Genomic DNA, 21,022 nt, shown 5'->3' with positions numbered 1-21,022 from the left:
TTCATAACCGTTCATAGATTAACAGATAAAAATTAACCTTGTGCGTCCAGTCAACACAACTTTGTCCATCTCCAAGCAGCAGCACCACAATCAAACATTGTTCACTTATTCCTATTCGACTTCCTCCATACATAATAGTACCTATACGTCCATTCGTTGCGGGGATTTTGAGTATTCCCGAAAGGACTTTGAGAGTTTGTTCCGGGGTGCGGAATGGGGCGGTTGTAAATGCGGAGAAGACCGATTCGAGAAGCGCTGCGACGAGGACCGACCACGAGATGCGGAGTGAATTTCCAATTCGTCCATATTCATTTGCGGGCTCGCCCGGTCATCACTCATGGCAGCGCAATTCATACTATTCATGGAATTGACGATAGATTTCGCATGCTGAGCCAATCCGCTCACGCCGGATGCAACGGAACCAGCTTTCCCGGATGCTGCTGATCTGACCGATCCGTACATGGTGGGTGTGTCGTTGGCGTCGTCGTCGTGAACTCGTGAGGGAAAGGATCTAGCCTGGTCCATGTATTGCTCATGTTTGTGCTGTTCTTTCATTCGTTCGTATTTCTGCTTGTATGAGTCCGCCGTTTCGTTCGATTGGCTCAACTTCTCCTCCCATTCCTACAATAAAACTCCATGTCAGTCATAATGAATAAGGAAGCAGAATTGAATTGAAGCGTTTCCAGAAATGCGAATGCACGCACACACACGCACACACACACACAACAGCACGTACCGCCTTGGCGAGCAGGAAATCACCCTTTAGTTTGCCCAAATTCTGTTCCAACCGGGCTTCATTCTTTTGGGCCGATTTTTGGGCTTCGTTAAGTTCGATCCAAAACCGGTGTGCCACGGCTTGCAGGGGTGTATCGGCGTACACTGGCGCACCCATAATTTCCTTCATTTCCTCCGTGAGCGAGGCCAAGGCTTCGACCGAGCTCTGAACGACTCCGGCTTGGCCGTTGAGGCCTCCCGTGACACCAAGGTGAGACAAGGGTTTGCTCAATACCACGTCGGCGCGTTTGGAGGGGTCCGGGAGGGGGGTACGACCAACGCGGAGCCCGCTGCGCAAAACGTCATCCATGGCGTAGCGTAGAATGGCACAGGCGCGTTCGGCACTCATGGATTCGGTGCGTGCAATGGACAATTGGAGGCGCCCACGGTGATCCGAATCGACGGGCAACATTGCGGATGCCTCCTGACACGCTTGTTCGTACAGCTCGAGACAATCCGTGTAGGCGTTCTGGTCGCGAAAAGCGGCGCCTTGGCGAATGGCCTCCGTGAGTATATCCTTGACGTCTTGATCAATGAATTCGTCGTGTCTCGTGGGAGCTCCGGGTGTGTTGGCGTCTTGTGCGGTCGGATTCCTGGGCGACAAGTCGTCGTGAGCACCGTTGGACAATTCTCCCGCGGCGGCTTGTCGGCGGAGTTCCGCCATTTCTGTTTCGCAGCGGGAGGCTTCAAAGGCGGCACCTTCCATATGTGCGGCTTCCACGACGTGTTGAAATAGTTTCTGGACATCGGCAAAGGCGTCAATAATAGCTTCGCCCATGACATCGTAACCTCCATCGTAGTGCTCCATCAAGCGTTCCGCAATCGCCAACAAGCCATCTTCGTGTCCGCTCAATGCGTCGACTAACAGTTCCGGCGAGACGACGGCTTCGCCCTTGTGCGAGGACCGTGCCGATTTCAGAGACCGGGTGGGCGACATTTTCGTCGCGGACAAACTCTGGGTAGCTTTCGAAGACGGCGTCTCGGTCCACATCCGACGCGATGCATTCGATTGCGGGGTTGCCGTTTCGGTATCGGGTCGACTGTACGCCGAGACGGGTGTGGAGGGTTGTGTGTAGGACGTACTCCGACCCACCGCATGTCGGGAGGTCGCCATTCCGGGTGGAGTATGACTGGCAGCTGCCGCAGTGGTCGTCGTCGCGTGGTTCCGTTCCTTGCGGACACTGGCCATGGCTCGTTCGCGGGTGCCGAGGCGTGCGTGCGGTGTCGCGCGCGACGCCGATTGGGAACGACTCCCCGCGGCACTGGAGGGATACGTCCGGGACGCCAGACTGCCGGCTTCGGAAGTACTCGTGGTGGTTCGTTCCAGACTCTTGCTCCGGTGATTCTGTTGTTCGACTCGTCGGTTGTACTCACGGGCGCGTTCCAGCACGGACGATCGACTGGAATGCGTGGAACGGTACGAATTGGTCGAAGCGCTGTCCAACGGTCGGTTCGAACTGTTGCTGTTCCGGGAACGTCCGGGGTGATGCGTTTCCGGAGCGTCCAGGGGACGCTGGACTGCGGCACGCATTCCGGATGGGTTCATACAGCGAAGAACTGGTGTGGTGGAAAGGAGCCGCAACGACAACGCCAAGCCTATCCAGTCGAACGCTCTAGTGTGCCAACGGCAAACAAGACGACCTGTCTGCGGAACACTCTTTGTGTGTATCGTTATTTCGGAAGCACGGGTGCTGCCGAATTGCCAAGATTTCCTGGACGAGTCCACACAATACGTTGCCGCACACGCAAACGCAACAACAACAACAACAACTCTACTCGGGCGCCAATGGGACAACGTGGGAGACGGCACGGCACGACGTAGTGTGCATTTTGCCGAAACGCTAGGTGCGAGTCCAGCGTGTTGTTGTCGTAGTCGGTCCGGTCCGTGCGCATACACACATACACACACACACACACACACACACACTCACACGCGCGACCGTGGGGCGCCCGACGGAATATGCTTGCTGGCTGGTGGTCGATTCTCGTGTCATTTTTTTACTTATGGAAACATAGTCCGTAGGAATTCATATAACAATCTACTTATACGTATCCAATATATACGTTACGAAAGTCGTTTTGCCGTCTATAGAGTACCGCGCGGTACGGTACGGTGCGAACGGTTCGATGGATAGGAGAATACCTGTTCAGTAGGGTAGGGTCTACTACCACCCAATCCAATGCCCAAAAGACTATCCATTGGTGATTTGTACGCGCGCCCTCACCCCATGGTCCGGTCAGGGCTGTCGCGAGTACACTTTTCCGGAATCACAGTCTCCAACCATGTCCCTAGCTTGGCGACGGACCAATGGCAACGGTGTGCTGCTAATCGTAGGGATACTGGTGACGGCATGGATGCGGACAATGGTCTACGGGACGTCGTGTGTCGTTCCCACAATGGCGTTCGTACCTTGCGTGTTGTCACGGTCAAGTGTATCTCCGTATCCCTTCCCAGGGCGTCCACCCCGATCCCCGTGCTTGTTCTGCAGTAGCAACAACAAGAACAACAACAAAAATAATAACCACAAGAACGACCGTCACAATGATCAATTGGCCATCTTGCAGTCTCTACAGAGGGAACGGGACGCAACAACCGCAACCGACGCCCCACGGAACACGGTCACCCGTGCCGACGAAACCGCCACGCCCGCGAACGACCGCACGACCGGATCGGAACGTGATTGGTTCATCCCAATCTTTACGTTGGTGGCCATTGCCGGATTTCTAGGCGCCTACGGATACGAAACAATGCGACTCTATGCACGCGGTGAACTATATCTGCCCTTCTAGACCATTCACCATTTATAAAATTGACACGAGAAGGCCCCCTATCGCTACGAAGAGCTTCCGGGAGTACGAAATCACACCAGATGGATAGTGTTTACAAAGAGAGCATATGGGTCTAAAAACGGCAAAAGGCCACTCCGTGATGGACCCCACACGGTACGATAGGTGCAGTCCGGCATACCAGTCGTTGTCGACTTGTATGGCAACGATGCAGACTGTGCAACAACCAAAGGACGCCCATACTGCCCCGAGGAAGCAACATCAGTATAACGTTGCATCAAAGTCAGTTGCGAAAGACCTATAGACTTTTAGCTCATAGTTAGCTGCGTTGGCACTTGCCGCCCTGACAGAGGTGTGTCAGATCCGCATACTGGCGTAGAATCTTATGGTCATTCTTAGAGGTGGTCTTACTCCCGTCCGTGAGCAGTAGAGGAACCGTAGCAATGGCACCCTGGGCTTGCCCTTTGGTATTCGTTAAGATCTGCCGCGTGGTCATCACGTCGGCAGCCTTTTTCCAGTCGGGTGAAACCCATTGGGGAAACAATTCCAAGCCCGTCACGGCTTCCAGATCCGTCCATCGTACCAATGCGTCCGCGAGTGTCCTTTGATTCGACTGTTCGTCGTTGGCCAACACAAAGCACGCAAAACTGTGAATGTGATGGTGACCACCCGGTGCATCGGCAGCCACCACCACCACGACTTTAAAAAAATGCGTTGGGACCGCGACGAGACTTGGTGGCGTCCCCAATGCCGGATAACTGTACAAAAACTTTTGCGGCGCCACTTGCTGACGGGGTAGCCACAACGGCCCGGTAACTACGTACGTTGTCCGGTCTCGCCTTTGCGAGGCGTCCCGCGCGACACGCCGCGTCCACGCCTCGAGGTTGGCCCAGATGCCGCGGTTGAAATCGGATTGCTGCGGCGCAATGTTACACAGCGTGTAGGTATCCGCCGCTACCGGATCACCGTCAACATCCTGGTACCCAAAGTCTGCCGCCGGTGCCATATGGCCTCGATCATAGCCGGATTGATGGTAGTGCTGATTGCGAGCACGAAAGGATTCCGGCAGAGACATTTCTTCGTAGAAATTGTGTCGTTTTTTGGGAGTTTTGTTATTCTTCTCCTCCGTCACCACCATCCGTTCGAGTACGTACACGGGATTGCGATTGCGAACGTCAAAGGCAATTTCCAAATGAGGATTGGGGCGAAGGATTCGGACGGGACTTAGCGGCGAAACACCCGACAAGCTGTGATCAACGACAGATCGCGGCGTCCGTAGTATTTGTGGATATTTATCTTTCCGCGCTTGTCTTTCATTGATATCGGTTTGGCTTGCCGTCTCTCCGGGCTTCTCCTTGTTCCAGGACCACCAGGAAGAACTCGGCGCTTGGCCGGCTTCGTTGGATGAAGCATCTACCGTATTCACTAACAATATCCCCGCAACGACACCCGCCAGATGTCGCTTATTGACTTTCTTGGCGGTACGTATCCACATTTTTGTCTTTCACTGTCTAGTACTGGGAACTTTGACTGCAAAATGCCGATGCCTTTACCTCCCCCGATCGACTAAGAGCGCTGTCAGATCATAATTTGCAATTTTGATGTAGGCTAAACGCTTCCACAGGCAGTAGTGCCTGTACGCCGTTAGGTACCGATTCGGAATTGACGGTGACAGTCGGGACGGGACATTCCAAAATGAAAACAGTATATCTCCGAAACAACAGTAACTGTATCAGCAAGCTAGGATGAGGACCTTGATTTGATATGTCTGTCTAGGAAGGAGCTCGACAGACAAATACTTGGTTTTGACAGTGATGCACGTCACTGTCCTTGGACAAACCAAAGATCTGAAGAGCCGAACGGATACTTAACGCTTCTTAATGTATTCGCGAACACTTTCAGAGTCAACTTGTTCGGGTTGACAGTCACTCCTCTAGAGTCTCATCTTTCCATACTATCATGCAAACCGCAGAACCTAGGCCAACGTTTGTCTCGTCTTGTTCACGTGTCAAATAGACACATACATTTGATCCGAATCCAGTCGCAAACAGTGTCAGGCTGTTCGAGTTGGAAGCCGCTTACAGTTCATTTCTTCCGGACTATCAGATGCGCTAGCGGGGTAGACAGTAAACGAAAGTTCGCCCATCCTGCTTGAATCACAATAAGAGATACTTATTGCTTCCGAATCGAGTCGCGATCCCTTTCAAATTTACCGGTTTGGCGGTCGCTCACAATGTGCTGATTCCTACCAACAGTGCCAAGATCAATAGATCCTTTTAACATTTATGCGATTGTTTTAGTTTTCGTATTTTCCCTGACTGTCAGACTGCGACCAGACTCTTCGCAATCAACCAGATCTATTAGATAGATCTGATGCCTCCTTCAGGACTTGCAAATCCAAAACACCCAATGGATAGGCGCGCTCAAGATTTTGCGAAAGGAACCTTCATCAGAACCATCCATCATTCTCGTGCACGTAACGATCCTTACCTTTGATACTTTGATGATCTCAGTCACGATGCTATTCGCCCTCCTAGCTTTCTTGCTGCTTCCTTCTCCCGAAAGGGGCCAGTATAAATTTTGTTGTACGATCAAATTATTCGTGTAGTGCACCTGTCACACCCACAAAGTCTTCGCTTTTGGCTAGATTTAGAATGATGCTACTATGCCTTTCGTTGAATGATCCCAGTCACGACGTGTGCACCCTCTCTTCCCCCTCATCAAACTGTATTCGCATTTGTCTTTAAAAACGGCACAAAGCTGATCTTGCCACAATCACATAAAAGTGTTCAAAGGGAACTTAAACATGAAGATTCTTCGCCAAGTTGTTCTAATTTCTCTGGTGCTGCCTTCAATTTCGGCCACTTTAGGCCCGCATCCCAAGCTCATACGCGCTGAGGGAGACAAGACGATTACAGGACAGTACATCATTGAACTGGATCCGACAATCCCAGACTCAAGGAGCTTTGCCACGAAAGTCCTCAAACGTGCTTTCCAAAACAATCTCATTGAAACCTATGACTACGCCTTCAAAGGCTTTTCCGTCAAGGACATCCCTGATACGTTGCTGAACTTGATGCTAAACATGAAAGACGTTCTTTCGATATCGGAGGACACTGTCGTGGAGGCGAATGCTATACAGAGAAATCCCACCTGGGGTCTCGACATCACCGACGGACAAGACGACAATCGCTACAACTACACGTACACGGGGCGGGGCGTTGATGTCTACATTCTTGACACAGGAATTTATGCAAATCATCCTGAACTCGAAGGTCGCGTGAAGAGTTGTGTTTCCTATACTGGAGAAGGTAAGTACATGAGCTTGCATCTTGTTTCGAATTGATGTCTTCGAAGAAGTTGTTGGAATGCTTGATGCCTTTAAATGTCATGTGGAGCTGAGTAGGCTTTAAAATTGACGCAATGCGCTCACCGACGTCCAATTATGTTCCGCGCAGCTTGTGGGTCTGATCTGTACGGGCACGGTACCCACGTAGCCGGAATTGTCGGCTCGAAAACCTATGGCGTGGCCAAAAAAGTCTCCCTGCACGATGTCAAGGTGCTCGATCAATATGGCGGTGGGACCTGGAGTGGTGTTATTGCCGGCGTTGATTATGTGGCCAAGATCAAGAAAAGAAACCCCAGACGCAAAATTATTATCAACATGAGTCTTGGCGGATTCCGCAACAGACCTATGAACAAGGCAGTAAGGGCCGCCGCGAGGGCCAAGGTGGTCGTGGTAGTCTCTGCAGGAAACTACGACGACAATGCCTGCAACTACTCTCCTTCGTCAGCATCCGGTGCTTTGGTAGTTGGTTCATTTGACGAATTTAACTACCGTTCCTGGTTCTCGAACTGGGGAAGCTGTGTGGATATATTTGCACCAGGTAGTGACGTCCTTTCGCTGGATTCAAACGGTGGAACAGTTACTTATTCGGGGACGTCCATGGCATCACCGCACGTGGCCGGTGTCGCCGCGTTGTACTTGCAAGCGGGTCGAAAAATCAGAAGCGTTGTCACCGATGCCATGAGGAAGCAATTGTTCGATGTTAAAGGTTCTACAAACCGACGCTTGAGCACTTATCGATTGCATTAGCCTCAAGCCGCGTGTTCAAGTCTTTCCCCTGAGGTCAATGCAGCAATACATGTGTAGAGTGTGGAGGAGACCACTTTATTTCCATCGTATATCGCAGACGGCTCCACGTACAGAAAATCCGATATATACTCTAAAAAACTTGTTGCTTCATAAAAAAAAACAGCTTAAAATCTGTCTCCATGCAGAGTCGGCGAGCCCATTTTTTCGATACGAAATTGGATCAGTATCGTTAGATCAATGGGCCTGAGCTAGCATAGGCTTTTGCCTTGTTAACGACATTATTCTCTTGGGCGCAAGCTCCAGCTCTAAAATTGTATAGTTCACTCCATTTTGTTTGAAAGGCAAACGACTGCCTGACATAATTCTTGTTGTTGCTATCGGATCGCTCCAACGGAAACATTCCAACAGGATTTGCTTGAAGTTGTAGAAGGTTATCTGGTAGCAGAATGTACCGCTGGTAAGCGTAAACCGGTGAGCTGTTCCGTTAACCCTACTTGGTCGTTAGAGATCGACTCTGTGCTTCATTGTTCCAAATACTCGTGTAAGCTGCCAATTTGCGCATCGCCGATGATTTTCTCCGGAGGCCCGCATGGTCGTGCGCGACGACCAGATTCTCTTTTCCCACCTTTTTCTACGGCAGTTTTGACACAGTTACAGGATATCGATGCAATGCGCTATTGTCGAATAGACGACACCCATGCTTGGTCACGTTTTTTCTTCCAGGACCGCGTATCCCGGTGCTTGCTCTTTCGTTCCGACACTTCCGTCCAGACATTTAAATGGCGCACGTTAGGATACAGCCCAGCTTCGGTCATGTCCCGCAGCGCGTCGACGGCCTCGGACCAATCACCCTGCGTCACGGCCGCTTGGACGAGCAACGCGTAGCTGGACTTATCCTTGGCCCCAATATCTTTCACGTTCAATACGTTCGGACCGTTTTCGGCTTCGGGTCCGGTGACACGCTCGGTCAAGTGCGACTCCAGCAAGTCTGCCGCCTCCGCGTACAAGCCGAGATTGGTGTAGGCCGCGGCGAGTGGATTCAAGTGTCGGGCGACGAGGGGTAGTCCGTGCGCGGCTTCCATGGCGAGCACTACTTCCTGCGCCGCGTCGAGGGGGACTCGGCGAACACTTATTTGGACGCCCGTGTCATTGTCCAGAGACACGCCGGCTGGGGTACGGTGGCGGCTGGCCCGGACACAAGCACGAACGACCGATCCAATCATGGCGTCCGTCACGTGTACTGGCAGTTTTTGCGTCGCCGAGCGGCTGGCGGATGAGGGGTCAGTAGCAGTGCGGCTACCGGTGCCACTAGTACTGGAGGTTGAGGAAGACTGCTGTTTGTGCAGCGCGGCGCATTCCACTCGCTCCACCTCGCGATAAATGTCCAACGCCCGTTGCCACAACCCCAGTTTGGCGCAGGCGAGGAGCGCTCCTTCGTGATGAACGTTTGTGCGTTCGACCCGGAATGACGAGTCCGCTCCAGTACTACTCATCGACTCGTCCACCACCGCCATGCGGTCATAGGTCCGCAGTGCATACCGCCAGAGTGCCGGTTTGTTGCGTTTCCGCACGTTCCGCCAAATGGATCCGGCGTATCCTTGATTGTTCATGAGTGGCGACGACGACGACGAGGCCGCCGCGGAACGGGCGGGTTGTGTGGTCGCAGCGTTCGACAGCGTCCCCCCGGCAGCGGCGTCTTCGTGCCACATTCGTCGGGCCATGGCAAAGATCAGGGCGGTACCACCACCCAGAGTCCGCACGAGTGGCTGGGACGGTAAATCCATGGCAGCACTCGCTTGTCGTCGTTTGAGTGCTTCGGCACGGGCGAGGCGATGCCGTTCCTGTTTGCGGGCGCGGCGTTCCGGAACAAGTGTCGAGTCGGACTCGTCTTCGTCCTGCTGTTTGTCGACGGTGGCGGAATTGTCGTGGAGTGTGTCGTCCTCTTCCTCGTTCCGTGCGGTGTCGTCGGAACCGTTCGCGGGTTTGTCGTGACGGTTGGCGTTCGATTGCCATCGTACCATAAAGTGTCGTGGTAGTATAGCAGCGTTTCGAGAAAACGGTAGGGACGTGACGGCAAACGCCGATACGGACGATGGACGACTATAAGGTAACGTGTGGAATAGGACGACGACGAGAAGGACGACAAAACGACGCGGGCTGCACCAATCCACGGGGTACTCGCGACGGCGGCAAGGCCGGGTATTCCGGGGTTGACGGAATGCGGGAACGTCCATCTCTTCCGGACCAAAGTCCTGCTTTTGGAAGGTCATTGCTCTCGTACGACGGGAACCAACACGTGTTGGGATCTTCGGCAGTCGGTAGTCGCCACGAAAGCCAGTAGTTCCTCTACCGCCTCCACTACGGTGCGAAACGGTAAAAACTTGGTTGACCGTGAGAAATGAACAATGAACTCACAGGCTCTGTCAAGAGTTTTTTTGTCACCGAGAGCAATTCTTCCTTTTGGATATTCTACCCACGCTACGCCCAACGAACCAGACCAGACCAGACCAGACCAAACTACCACCTACCTACCTAGCTAGACTTGTGTGTGTGTGTGTGTCGGCTTGGAACAGCGCAGACGACGAATGATGACGGGCCTGCCACGGTATTCTCCGGGACACCACACCAATTCTGACGTAGTCAGGATTCGTGACGTCATCGAAGAAATACCGAGAGTGTCCACGAGTGTGTACGGGAATGTCTGGCGTTGCGACAAATACGCCTTCCAGTCTATTTAATATCAGACAAGGAAAAGATGTATCAATCGAATCGTCAGGCCATCCGAAGTACCACACGGTAACAAACATGAAATCGCGCGTTCCGCGAACTTGCCCTTGCCCCAAGGAATTTGCCCGTCAAGGCCACTCTTTCGACTCTCGACTGTGAGAGTAGTGCAAGGTGGTAGACGTCGGCGGGTTCTTTTTTTCCGTACGACCCAAACGAGAAACAAACTCAATCACATTCACTCTTACCGTAAGTTTGGTTCCCAATCAAATAGACACAATCTACCAAAACGCAAGGATTATTTGCTGGCTGTAGCGTCAATCCTACCAGAGCTATAGATACACACAACACACGTATCACACACACACCAATACACCAGTGCCACATATACAAAGTAAAAAGCACAGCATGGCACGAACGGCAACTGGTAGTAACGTCGTGACGTTATCGTCATCCAACCCCAGATGTGGTAGTAATAGTGATGCTGCTGCGGAGGCAACGGACAATGCTATCGTATTCACGGTACAGAATCCGAGTCGTTGTCATCGTCATCACCGGCGCCGGCCGTGGCGTGTTTGGGGAGTCGGTGTGCTAGCCATCGTGTGGGCGTCCGCCTCGCACGCCTTGGTACCGCCGACTCGGCGCGCCGTGACGGCCGGACGCACGGAGGCACCCACCGGACGGGGACTCGGCTTTGGACATTATTCGTTGTTGTCGTCGTCGTCCACGACGAGTACTACGGCAACCTGCTTGGACATGTCGAGTTCCTCCGGTGGTTCCGAGAATCAATCTCCGACCGAGTTTGAACTCCACGTGGGCAAAGCCCTCGATACACTCCGCAATGACTATCCCAAAATTCTTACGGATCAACCGGACTTTTCCATATACCACAAGGATATTGAAGTGGTGGATCCGTCGGGAGTCAAAGTACACGGCATTAATACCTACAAGGGTTCCTTTCGTCTCCTGCACGCGCTCGTCGCGTTCATCTACTGCCCCTCCCGATCCGGATTAACCTTTCGGCTTTGCTACGACAAGGCTCGTCAGGCGATTCGGATTCACTGGAATGCGCAAGTGGTGCCGCGGGAAATATTCGGAGGTTCCCGGACGACTCTGTACGTTGACGGGATTTCGGTCTACGAAATGAATCGCGACGGAGACATTGTGGCGCATCGGATCGAGCAACTGCTCATGAATAACACGCCCGTGCAACCCAAAGAAGGAGTCATTGCGGCCTTGCGACAAGAACACGGTGTCAGTGTGCCCTCCTTTATTCAAAACATGGACAGCCGCAGCGGCAATCACAATAACAATAATAACCAACTCGTGCCCTTTCAAACGGTCAATCCCTGGGAACGCCACCGGGAACCGCAACTTTTCTCATTGTCCGCCATGGAAGCGACTTCCAACGAGAATCCTCCTACCGACAATGGCAACAACAATGCCAACGAGCTGTTGCACGCTCAGTATCCCGATCTCGATTGGCCCGCTCTCGAGGCCAAAAACAAGAGTCGCAAAAAATTTGGTCTCAAGCCCCTGACTCCCGAAGAGTTTCTGGCCTTGGCAACCGAAATCCAAAAAATGGACGCCGAGCAACAAGTCGCCGCCCAAATGCAGCGGCAACAACGGCAAGAGGCGGCAGCGGCCAAGGAAAAGGACAAGAACAGTTTGTTCAACAAACTGTTCGGTGGTCTCCTGGAAGACACTTGCGAGAGCAACTACGATTGCGAACGGCCCCTGGTGTGTTGTGATTTCGGATTCGTTCAGAAATGCTGCAGCAGCGGATCACGGGTGGTGGATCTGCGTGGACAGCTGGCCCTGATCCCCGTACCAGCCGACGTGGGATACGGGCCGGGTGATCTCGATCGGAATCCACCCCGCAACTTTTAAACGGACCCCAGCACGACCGCACTTCATTTCAAAACAAACACCGAACGGGACCGAAAAGCTGTTTACGGACACCGAACCACACGTGCGCATTGCGCACGACTACTCTACACGCCTACACGACCAATTGACATCCATCACCCTATTCTAGTAAAATATAGTACATAGTCTTACGAAACGGTTAGTATATCGTAAAAGGGTCTATTACCCTACTAATAACTACGCGCATTGATGTTGACATTGCCAGGCACATCCCGTGGTCGCGGTCCGTACCGTCCTAGTTCAGAATGCTCGTGTGCGTATTTTTGTGACCGTATGGAACGCAACGGATAGCCGCTATTGAGCTAGACATGTGTCAGACATTTGGTGGCATTCAGAAAGCAGAAGTTGCGAATAAAATCGAAGATTTCTGCGACATGTGTCTAGCCGCGCGCCCGAAACGAGGACGCCATGGTAGTTTCGAGACGATCGTTGCGGCCCCATCTATCCGACGCCATGCGGCGTATGGGAAGGAGGACGACGACCTCAAACTCACCGTCAATCTGTACGGTTGCATCCTCCAGCCCATTCGGAAACAGCAAGGAATGAACGGAACGAGAGGCTTGTAAAAGTACTCGGATGATTGCGTTAGAAGAGGCCCGGAATCTGGCCTTGACGGTTTGGCAACAACAGCAACCCCCACCGGAAGTATGGTCCGTCGTGTCGGGCGTTGCTGCCTTCTCGACGACGCTTGCTGCTTCGACGTGGTGTCAACAGCGGATCTTACGCATGTCAACGGGAACACTCGCACCTTTCCCCTCTTTGGTGGGATTCGCCACAGTGTGTGTCGCTTCGGTGGTCTCGCACCGAGTGTCTCTTTCCACACTGCAAGTCGTACGTTCGGGAGACACGACACCCTGGCGGTTCTGGGAACAGTCATTTCAACGAGGAAATAGTTTCGGCAACAATAGCAACAGCAATCCACACGCATCCTTCAGTTACGCGGACAAACACCTCGAGTTGCCGGTCGGTCGTGTATCCTGGCATACACTCCGCATCTGCTGCATTGGCGTGGTGGCCTTCAAAGTACTCCTGGGCGGACGTTTCTGGGCAATTGCCCCCAGTTCCTACACACACTTGGGATCCTTCGCCCGTACATCGTCCTGGATGAACGGCAGTATCCCAGCGACGGCTCGTTACGCTTCTTCGGCGGAACGCCTTTGGGTGGAACGCATGGGTCGACGCATCGGTTGTCACACCTGCGGTTCCCGTATGGCGCACTCTCGAGCCGCCGTCAAGTTTGTGGGAGACCACATGCCTCCCAAGGCCGTGGCGAATCAACAGAACGCGCGTTGGATACGACGACTCCTGGGCAACCCCGTGCAGTTTCGCTTCTTCCCGCAGTGTGTGCCGTGTTCTTCCAAACAGGGCACGATTCTGGGCAAGGCCACCAGCGACTTGCGCGCGGCAATCGCCAGTCCAGCGTCACTGTTTACGCGACGTTCATCGAAGCTACCCAATTTAGCACGCGCTGGTGGTGGCGTGCAAGCCTACAATCACGGACTCCGTCCACGACTGCACCATTTGGCGGGGGGCGTGGTGGGAGGTGTCGCGGTGCTGGGAGCCAACGAGGCGGACTTGATGGACGAGAATCGCTACCGGTACGCTCAATGGCAGCACGACTTACATCAAGCACTGCTTCAAGAAACTCCACAACAGTGGCTCGAAGGTTTTCGACGAGGCTTGATGGCCGTGCGAGAAAAAGTATGGCCGAACGACGATTCCTCCTGCTAGCAGTGACCGTGTCATCCCTACAAACAGTGCAAGGCTATCGAACGCTACTAGGAAACATTTCTGTCACGCTAGCTCCGACTACCCAGACAACGCGACCACATCTGACGGACTCTGCCAATAAAGCAGTTTCCGGTTGCCAACGAATGCTATTGTGCTTTTTGTTCACTTACTTAAGCAAAGAACTCTAGCGCTACTCCGATTGTGCGTATGTGTGTTCTCGTCTACCTGTCATACTGTAACTAGAGGTTTGTTTCGTCTAGACCCAACTGCGGGGATGCCGGCAGGCTTCCAGAAATTCCGCTTCGGGTGAACCTGGTTCAACCTGATGATCGTATTCCCAACGTGCTGTTTCGGGTAAACTCATGAGGATGCTTTCAATCCGACCGCCCGTCTTGAGGCCAAAAACAGTTCCCCGATCGTACACGAGGTTAAATTCAACGTAACGACCTCTTCGCATCAATTGCCATTGCTTTTGCTTTTCCGTGTAGGGATCGTCCTTGTGCTTTTCCACAATCGGGCCGTAGGCTTTAATGACGGAATTGACGGCTTCTTCGGAGAAGGCGAAATGCTCATCCGGCGTCTTGTTGTTTTGATCGTCAAAAAAGATACCACCGAGCCCCCGTGTTTCGTTACGGTGCTGAATGACAAAATACCGGTCGGCCCAGGCTTTGAACTCCTCGTAGTATTCCGGGTCGTGCTTGTCACAGACTTCCTTGTAGGTTCCGTGGAAGTGTTTCATATCGTCTTCGTTCAAGTACGACGGAGTAATGTCGGTTCCACCGCCAAACCACCAAACTCCACCATCGGTTTCAAAGTAGCGGTAATTGAAATGCATCGTGGGTGCGTGTGGATTTTTGGGGTGCATGACGGAGGACAAGCCGCAGGCGAAGAATGGCACCCGCTCACCGGGGGCCATCCCCTTGGCCCGGTCGACTCCCCGCTCGGTCGCCGCCTGCAGTGCTTCCTGTGGCATGGAACCGTAGACGACGGATAAATTGACGCCGGCCTTTTCAAAGACCTTGCCGCCACTCAGCACCCGGCTCATACCGCCGCCACCGTTGGCCCGTGTCCAACAGTCTTCGCGGAAGACGCCTTCCCCGTCGATTTCTTCAATAGCCTTGGTGATGGAGATTTGGGCCTCGCGGCAGAGTTTTTCGAAGCGACTGCGCATGGGGTAGTTGCCGTCCGGGCCGTCGCCTTCGCGGACGAGCGAGTCCGGCATGGATTCGACCGGATTGTGCGAGTCCCAACCCAAATGGACCGGTGGGGCATCTTTGGACGCCTTTTTGTCTTTGGTGGTACTGCTTTTACTACTACTACTGCTGCTGCTACTAGCCGTGGCTCCGAGACTGTGGCCCGTCCGAAAGGAGTGGAGCAGGAATGACAAACGTGTGTGTGTGTGAGTGTGTGTGTGTGTGAGAATAGAGTGCCTACAGGTGCAGACGACACGGCGATTCTTCCGGTCTGGAACGGTCCCGAGACGTACCTGCTTCCCGACAAAGATCCTCCACGCGGGACAAAGGCTACGGGAGCGAAACTGTGCACCACGACGGTCGCCGACACGAGAATAAGCAGGGAAATCTTCATTTTGACGGAAGAAAAAAAAACAACAATCGCACTTTCTTGGACCCGGGAAGGATTGCACCCAAGCAAGAACAGATGGTACCAAGGAAGGGTGTTGCTTCTCTGGTTTGAGTCTCTTCTCGGTCAAAGCGGGAACGACGACGCGGGGTGTGTGGGAAGAAAGAAAGAGAGACCAGACCGTCCAAAAATCTCACCCGACACTCCCCGGAACGAAAAAAAAAAATCCGAAGTATGGTCCTCGGCACTTCAACTTGCGAGAGACTCCTTCGACTCTCCCTGGATACGAGGAACATGCGCGAGAGTGGTACGATGATCGACAGTGCGGGCAACCCTCCCCCCTCTTTCGTGGCAAAACCCTTCCCCTATAAAACACTTCCGGGTATCCCGAACGCACAATCCCCACCGGAACGCGATCCCGTCACGAAACCATGCGATTGTTCCGTTACCGTGAGTCGCACGGGGCAGGGGGCACCCAACTCATTCCGCCGGTGGAGTAGAGGACCCGCTACTCGTGACCATCACATTTGTTTATTGATGGATGGATGGATAAGCGGAGCGAGTGCGACAACAATGACGACGAGCGAAAAGCAACGGCGGGAGGAGCCGCCAGTGTCCCGACGTCTCCGACGGGACACCAGCAACCATAGAATCAAATCCACAATTTACAATCTCGACGCACAAGACGATGAACTGGAGCAAGCGTTGGAAGCCTACAATGACGACACTACACGAACGAGTACTAACGATCGCTGTCTCCAAACCAAAGGAGTCAAACGAACAATGCCGGAACGCCAAAGTGGACCGACGGTCCAGAGCGCATACGAAGAGGAAGTGGAGCATAGTAGTACCAACAATAGGCCAAACAAATCCATGGGGAGGCGACCACGACAACCATCAACCAAGCGCAAGAAACGAACGCCGACAAAGGGCATCACAAAAAGAATCCCTGTCGACGATCAATCGGGAGATGAGGAAGAGACCGATCAAAAGACACCAGCTCCGAAACGGCGACAACCTCGACGTTCAACCCGAACAATTTCCACTATCCGACCGAAACCATCCTTATCCGAAGTAGAATCGAGTAACGAAAGCCACCAAGCCGAGGACGAGGATGAGGACGATAATGAGTCAGTTATTATTGCACCCCTTTCCGCCATTACCAAAACGCTGAAGTGTCCTCATTGCCCGAAAACATTTGGTACCGATGGTGGTCTACGTTATCACGTCGCCAACTTTGTTTGCCAACCTGATTCACGTCCAGGAGGTCCCGTCGTTAGGGGTCGCCGTGGCAAGAGTGCCTCAGGCGGGATGGATGGTTCATCCAAGCGTAAATTTCGTAGAATTCGGGGTGCCGCGAAAGATCGTACCTGCCCAGACTGCCATCGAGTCTTTACCAGCGTTTTGGGCATGACCTATCACCGCGAAAAGGCTGTTTGTCACCGTAAAGGCCAAAAGGACGCGGGAACAGAGTCATCGGCCCTGCCTTTCGGTACTTTGGAAGCAGGTTCAAAGTTTGTTACCAACTGGGGTGTCGTGCAAGTCATTCGGGATGATCGTGCTACACCCGTAGCTGAGCCTTTGCAGAAACCCAAGGACCTAGCCCGTTCCTTTCAGGCGCATAAAAGTAGTCGCGAAAATCAACTGGAAAAACAATACGCCACCCTTGCAGTCTTGTCCCTGACACGAAGAAAGCAGTTGCTGGAGGAGTACAAGACGAAGGCCGATTCGAATATTACCCCACAGTCCGTATGGATGGCCTACTTTGGTACACGGGAAGACCCGCGGGAGATCCCAAAATCTCGACAAGCGGCTCCTTTTAGACTGGGACAATTGCGAGACGACCCCTTGGCTCCGGAGAATGCCTTCGCGGACCGCATTGTGGAATGCATTGCTATCGCCGATGACCGGAGACGATTCGTAGGTCTCTATGACGATTCGGAAACGACAGGGTCGTCATCTATGGGGAGATACCCGACCAAACTCTTTTTAAGTCGTCGGCTTCTCACCGAATCATACAACCCAAGTGGTTCCATACACATGTGTCCGTCCTGTGGGCGGTCGTTTGGTTCCAAACCTGGTTGTAAGTACCATTTGGTCTCCAAAGTATGTACTAGTAAATCAGATGCGCAGGGAGAGCTGAGACAGAAACGACTTGGTGATATTGAAGACAGGTCTCTCCGACTTTTGGCAAAAGGGGCCGGACCAGAGCGTCGTAAGTATCGTCCGCCACAGCCTGTGCACCGTGACATCCCCGCAATGGACAGTGTAACGCCACACAAGCGACTTGACAGCGTTTCCGACGATGATGACACCAATAAATTGGCCGCACAATTACAAGAGAAGGAGCAAAAGACCTACGACACCAGGAAAGAAGAAAATGTACCTTCACCTGATGAATGCATCAAAGAGCTATTTCAACAGCTTCGCTTTGAGCAGTCCAAGCAACTTGGCCCCATGTACACTGATGTCTTTCGAGTGCTCAAGTTTAAGCGTTATGTTTCCAGACCTGCGAAGAAACGAAAGAAACGAAAGATTGTTGTAAAAAAAATCAAGGTAGTCAAGAAAGTAAAAAGATCAAAGGCCTCGAAAGAGAGCACCACCTTGGACGGGACTTCAAAGAAATCAAAGAAGACCGAGGTGGTATCGACAAGAACAACATACCCTTCACTCGTTCTACCGCCACCACCTCTGCCAACACAATTCATTCAAACTCAAAGCCATATACCGATCCCTCCTATTATCGATACACGAGTTCTGGTTGGCGAAGTGGACGCCGGAAGGTACCCGAGTATAAAACGGGACCCCGCTCGCACAAATCAAGATATTTGTTCCATCTGCAAGAGAGGCAACCGCTTAGTAGCATGCGACTTTTGTCCTTTATCAGTCCACTTTCGTTGTGTACGCACAAAATACTTGCTTAAAGATCCTGAACCGGAAGACGACTTCATGTGCAATACCTGTATCCAGTACATTTGGCACCGTCGTGCTCGGGCTGAGAAGCGAAGAATTCAGAAACTGGGTGAAGACAAAGTGCAAACTGACCAAACGGCTGCGGAATCGGTGGCTCGACTTACAAAAGGCGCAGTGGAAGGCGAAGAATACGAGTGTGTCGCATCCCAGGCCCGCCGTCTAGCCGATCTTTCGGAGCTACTGATGGAAGCCAAGGTCCGTCTAAAGCAAAACATGGCGATGGCTAAAGTCAATGACATGCGGAGAGCTATGATAAGTGGTCAAGTAGTTTCCAAAGGTTCCACTTCAATATGAGGTTTAAGGTAAGGCCTAGAGATAATACCGTTCCACAACTGTGCTATCTTTATGTTAGAGAATAACAAGGCTGAAAAATACTCAAATCCGCCCGAAGGAAATAATACCGTTCCACAACTGTGCTATCTTTATGTTAGAGAATAACAAGGCTGAAAAATACTCAAATCCGCCCGAAGGAAAGTTAACCTATCATGGAGTCTGCATATAAGGCGACGAACTATGGGAACTCTACAGACAGTGATGTTTTTTGGTTGGTTTTTGCAAGTCGCTAGACGATATCGCAGACAAATGTTACGCGCCATAAAATCGAAAACCTTCCCGGAATCCTCGCAGGAAATACCCACATCCCCGCATCCAATCGTGCACCAAAAGATGAATTCCGATCATCGGCTCGCCTAGTCCTGGATGAGCTAGACGGGCCGGAGAGACTCACAAACATTAATCAACAAAGTGCGAGTCCTCGAAATTCGATCTTGGCTCCGACCCTCAGTTTCCAAGGCGACGACAATGTAGTATCGGTTCAAATACCTGGAAGTCTGACTTTGTGGAGATCTTTATGCCCGAAGATACATCACAGTCAACGCAAAATGAGGGCACACCCACTTCGGTCATGCTGCATATTGATGCGAGTGGGAAGGAAAGGGATGTCTCCTTCTTGTCTACATCTAGTACTGCAAATAACGGTTTGCACCCGTTTGCCTACTCAATCGAATTGGAAGAACAGGCATCTTTGCTGGCTGCAGCAGGTATCGCAGTGTCAGCCACTGCCAACTCAACCACTCCGGTATCAACTATCCATGAATTACGCGTACCAACCTTGGGAACGTTCGTTATTATCTACACCAAGGGAAATTGGGACAAACAAGTGTGCCGAGCAAAAAGAAGCTAGACAAGAAACACAAGTGATCAGACAACGACCAAAGATAAAGCACAAGCGCACACGGAAGAACTATGAGCCCGATAAATATATATATATATATATATATAAATATATATATGTTTGTAGAGTATACGGATAGAGATGTGCTATGTCAGCGAGGCGGATTGGCCAACGACCATCCCGGTAACGGAAAATATTTGAGGGCAAGGGACGAACTTCAGTTGTCATATACGAAAGCCGGAAAGGCGGAGAAAACTGCCATAAGTCAGCGACTTGTTGACCAGGTTCACAATTGGAACGGCCGTTTCTTGAGGAAAGATAAACTATCGCAGAAATGGTACAAAATCCACAACCAGACTGCGAGGACAAAAGCAGGCCAAGCTCTCCGGGAAGAGTACACGACGGAGCAAAGGGCAGCTAAGAGGCTGAAGTATTCTCAATCCTAAACAGAAAAAATACTGTTGGACAGCCTAGCCCGCTGATGCCTTAGCCTGCAGTAGATCCGTGTCATCGAAAGCTGCCCCAATTGTGCCCCTTCTCCTGACGCCCCTTCTTTGAAAAAAGTCATCGCTTTTTACACTCCCGACAATGTGCACTGATTCCTTGTAAAGAATGGATTCTCAGGCATATCACTCGAGCGCGCGCGGGTGTCAAGCAGAAACACAAGTAAACATGCAGGAAGAGCAACAATATTTACCAGTTATGATTGTTGCTGATCTATATGTCGGCGTCTTTCCTCCAGAAAGGCTTCTTTCTGTTCGCGGGTAACGTCAATGCGTAATTTATCGGAAAGGCCCATGCCGTTGTAGGAACCCTCTGTATTTTCGCGCCCCGATGGCTTGTACTTGCGTTTACCGTAAAACACTTCACCGTTTCCCATGCGTTTGTTCATAAAGTCATCGATGACGGAGTCCATGTTGGTCATCATGTCAGAAAAGTCCTTCAGCGGATTGAATCCTTGGTTCTCGCGTTCAGCTGCCAACGTTGTAAATGGCCGCTGTGATAGATTGAGCGATCGAAACGCAAGCGCCCTATACGCTAGACTCAAGATTAGTAACATACGCATCATACTGGAGGGCGCTCTAGCTATGGAGGATCACAACTCATGATGAGGTGCCTTTACTCTTGGTGTAACGCAATGGCCAACGCTGCTGACTGAGCGATGAACGCGGTGAGTGACTGGAATGGATTCGAATTCTCAAAAATGTATGACGTGGTCAGCGTCGGCGAGAAAAACAGCTAATCGTTGTCAA

At 52.0% G+C, this 21,022-nt stretch overlaps 9 protein-coding genes across 9 annotated transcripts; 4 read left to right on the top strand and 5 right to left on the bottom strand.

The window, feature by feature from the left end:
* Positions 1 to 141: 141 nt before the first annotated feature.
* PHATRDRAFT_48485 (predicted protein) lies at positions 142 to 2,543 on the bottom strand (the record flags this gene model as incomplete). Its single annotated transcript, XM_002182841.1, has 2 exons — positions 737 to 2,543; positions 142 to 621 (listed from the first exon to the last, which is right to left on the bottom strand). Exons 1-2 carry the CDS (start codon positions 2,318 to 2,320, stop codon positions 142 to 144), a joined length of 2,064 nt encoding a protein of 687 aa, XP_002182877.1. The 5' UTR covers positions 2,321 to 2,543.
* A 1,523-nt stretch (positions 2,544 to 4,066) lies between these two features.
* Positions 4,067 to 5,353, bottom strand: PHATRDRAFT_29606 (predicted protein; the record flags this gene model as incomplete). The annotated part of the gene is made up of 1 exon (XM_002182840.1): positions 4,067 to 5,353. A coding segment is annotated over exon 1 (990 nt), but the record flags the coding sequence as incomplete, so codon positions are not given.
* A 531-nt stretch (positions 5,354 to 5,884) lies between these two features.
* PHATRDRAFT_48484 (predicted protein) lies at positions 5,885 to 7,714 on the top strand. Its single transcript, XM_002182962.1, has 2 exons — positions 5,885 to 6,872; positions 7,020 to 7,714. Exons 1-2 carry the CDS (start codon positions 6,368 to 6,370, stop codon positions 7,655 to 7,657), a joined length of 1,143 nt encoding a protein of 380 aa, XP_002182998.1. The 5' UTR covers positions 5,885 to 6,367; the 3' UTR covers positions 7,658 to 7,714.
* A 563-nt stretch (positions 7,715 to 8,277) lies between these two features.
* On the bottom strand, positions 8,278 to 9,678 carry PHATRDRAFT_48483 (predicted protein; the record flags this gene model as incomplete). The annotated part of the gene is made up of 1 exon (XM_002182839.1): positions 8,278 to 9,678. One exon carries the CDS (start codon positions 9,676 to 9,678, stop codon positions 8,332 to 8,334), a length of 1,347 nt encoding a protein of 448 aa, XP_002182875.1. The 3' UTR covers positions 8,278 to 8,331.
* A 951-nt stretch (positions 9,679 to 10,629) lies between these two features.
* On the top strand, positions 10,630 to 12,451 carry PHATRDRAFT_48482 (predicted protein). Its single transcript, XM_002182961.1, has one exon. The coding sequence runs from the start codon at positions 10,790 to 10,792 to the stop codon at positions 12,269 to 12,271; it is 1,482 nt and encodes a 493-aa protein (XP_002182997.1). The 5' UTR covers positions 10,630 to 10,789; the 3' UTR covers positions 12,272 to 12,451.
* Positions 12,452 to 12,759: 308 nt separating this feature from the next.
* On the top strand, positions 12,760 to 14,041 carry PHATRDRAFT_48481 (predicted protein; the record flags this gene model as incomplete). The annotated part of the gene is made up of 1 exon (XM_002182960.1): positions 12,760 to 14,041. The coding sequence occupies exon 1, from the start codon at positions 12,887 to 12,889 to the stop codon at positions 14,039 to 14,041; it is 1,155 nt and encodes a 384-aa protein (XP_002182996.1). The 5' UTR covers positions 12,760 to 12,886.
* A 256-nt stretch (positions 14,042 to 14,297) lies between these two features.
* Positions 14,298 to 15,212, bottom strand: HemF_1 (coproporphyrinogen III oxidase; the record flags this gene model as incomplete). The annotated part of the gene is made up of 1 exon (XM_002182838.1): positions 14,298 to 15,212. One exon carries the CDS (start codon positions 15,210 to 15,212, stop codon positions 14,298 to 14,300), a length of 915 nt encoding a protein of 304 aa, XP_002182874.1.
* Positions 15,213 to 15,916: 704 nt separating this feature from the next.
* PHATRDRAFT_48479 (predicted protein) lies at positions 15,917 to 18,889 on the top strand (the record flags this gene model as incomplete). The annotated part of the gene is made up of 2 exons (XM_002182959.1): positions 15,917 to 17,705; positions 17,748 to 18,889. 2 exons carry the CDS (start codon positions 15,917 to 15,919, stop codon positions 18,887 to 18,889), a joined length of 2,931 nt encoding a protein of 976 aa, XP_002182995.1.
* Positions 18,890 to 20,469: 1,580 nt separating this feature from the next.
* PHATRDRAFT_38948 (predicted protein) lies at positions 20,470 to 20,838 on the bottom strand (the record flags this gene model as incomplete). Its single annotated transcript, XM_002182837.1, has 1 exon — positions 20,470 to 20,838. The coding sequence occupies one exon, from the start codon at positions 20,836 to 20,838 to the stop codon at positions 20,470 to 20,472; it is 369 nt and encodes a 122-aa protein (XP_002182873.1).
* Between the last annotated feature and the right edge of the window lie 184 nt (positions 20,839 to 21,022).

Source organism: Phaeodactylum tricornutum, chromosome 17 (assembly GCF_000150955.2).
Source record: "Phaeodactylum tricornutum CCAP 1055/1 chromosome 17, whole genome shotgun sequence".
Lineage (NCBI taxonomy): Eukaryota > Bacillariophyta > Bacillariophyceae > Surirellales > Neidiaceae > Phaeodactylum > Phaeodactylum tricornutum.
Note: the sequence above shows the minus strand (reverse complement) of the source record. Positions and strands in the feature narration are given on the sequence as shown.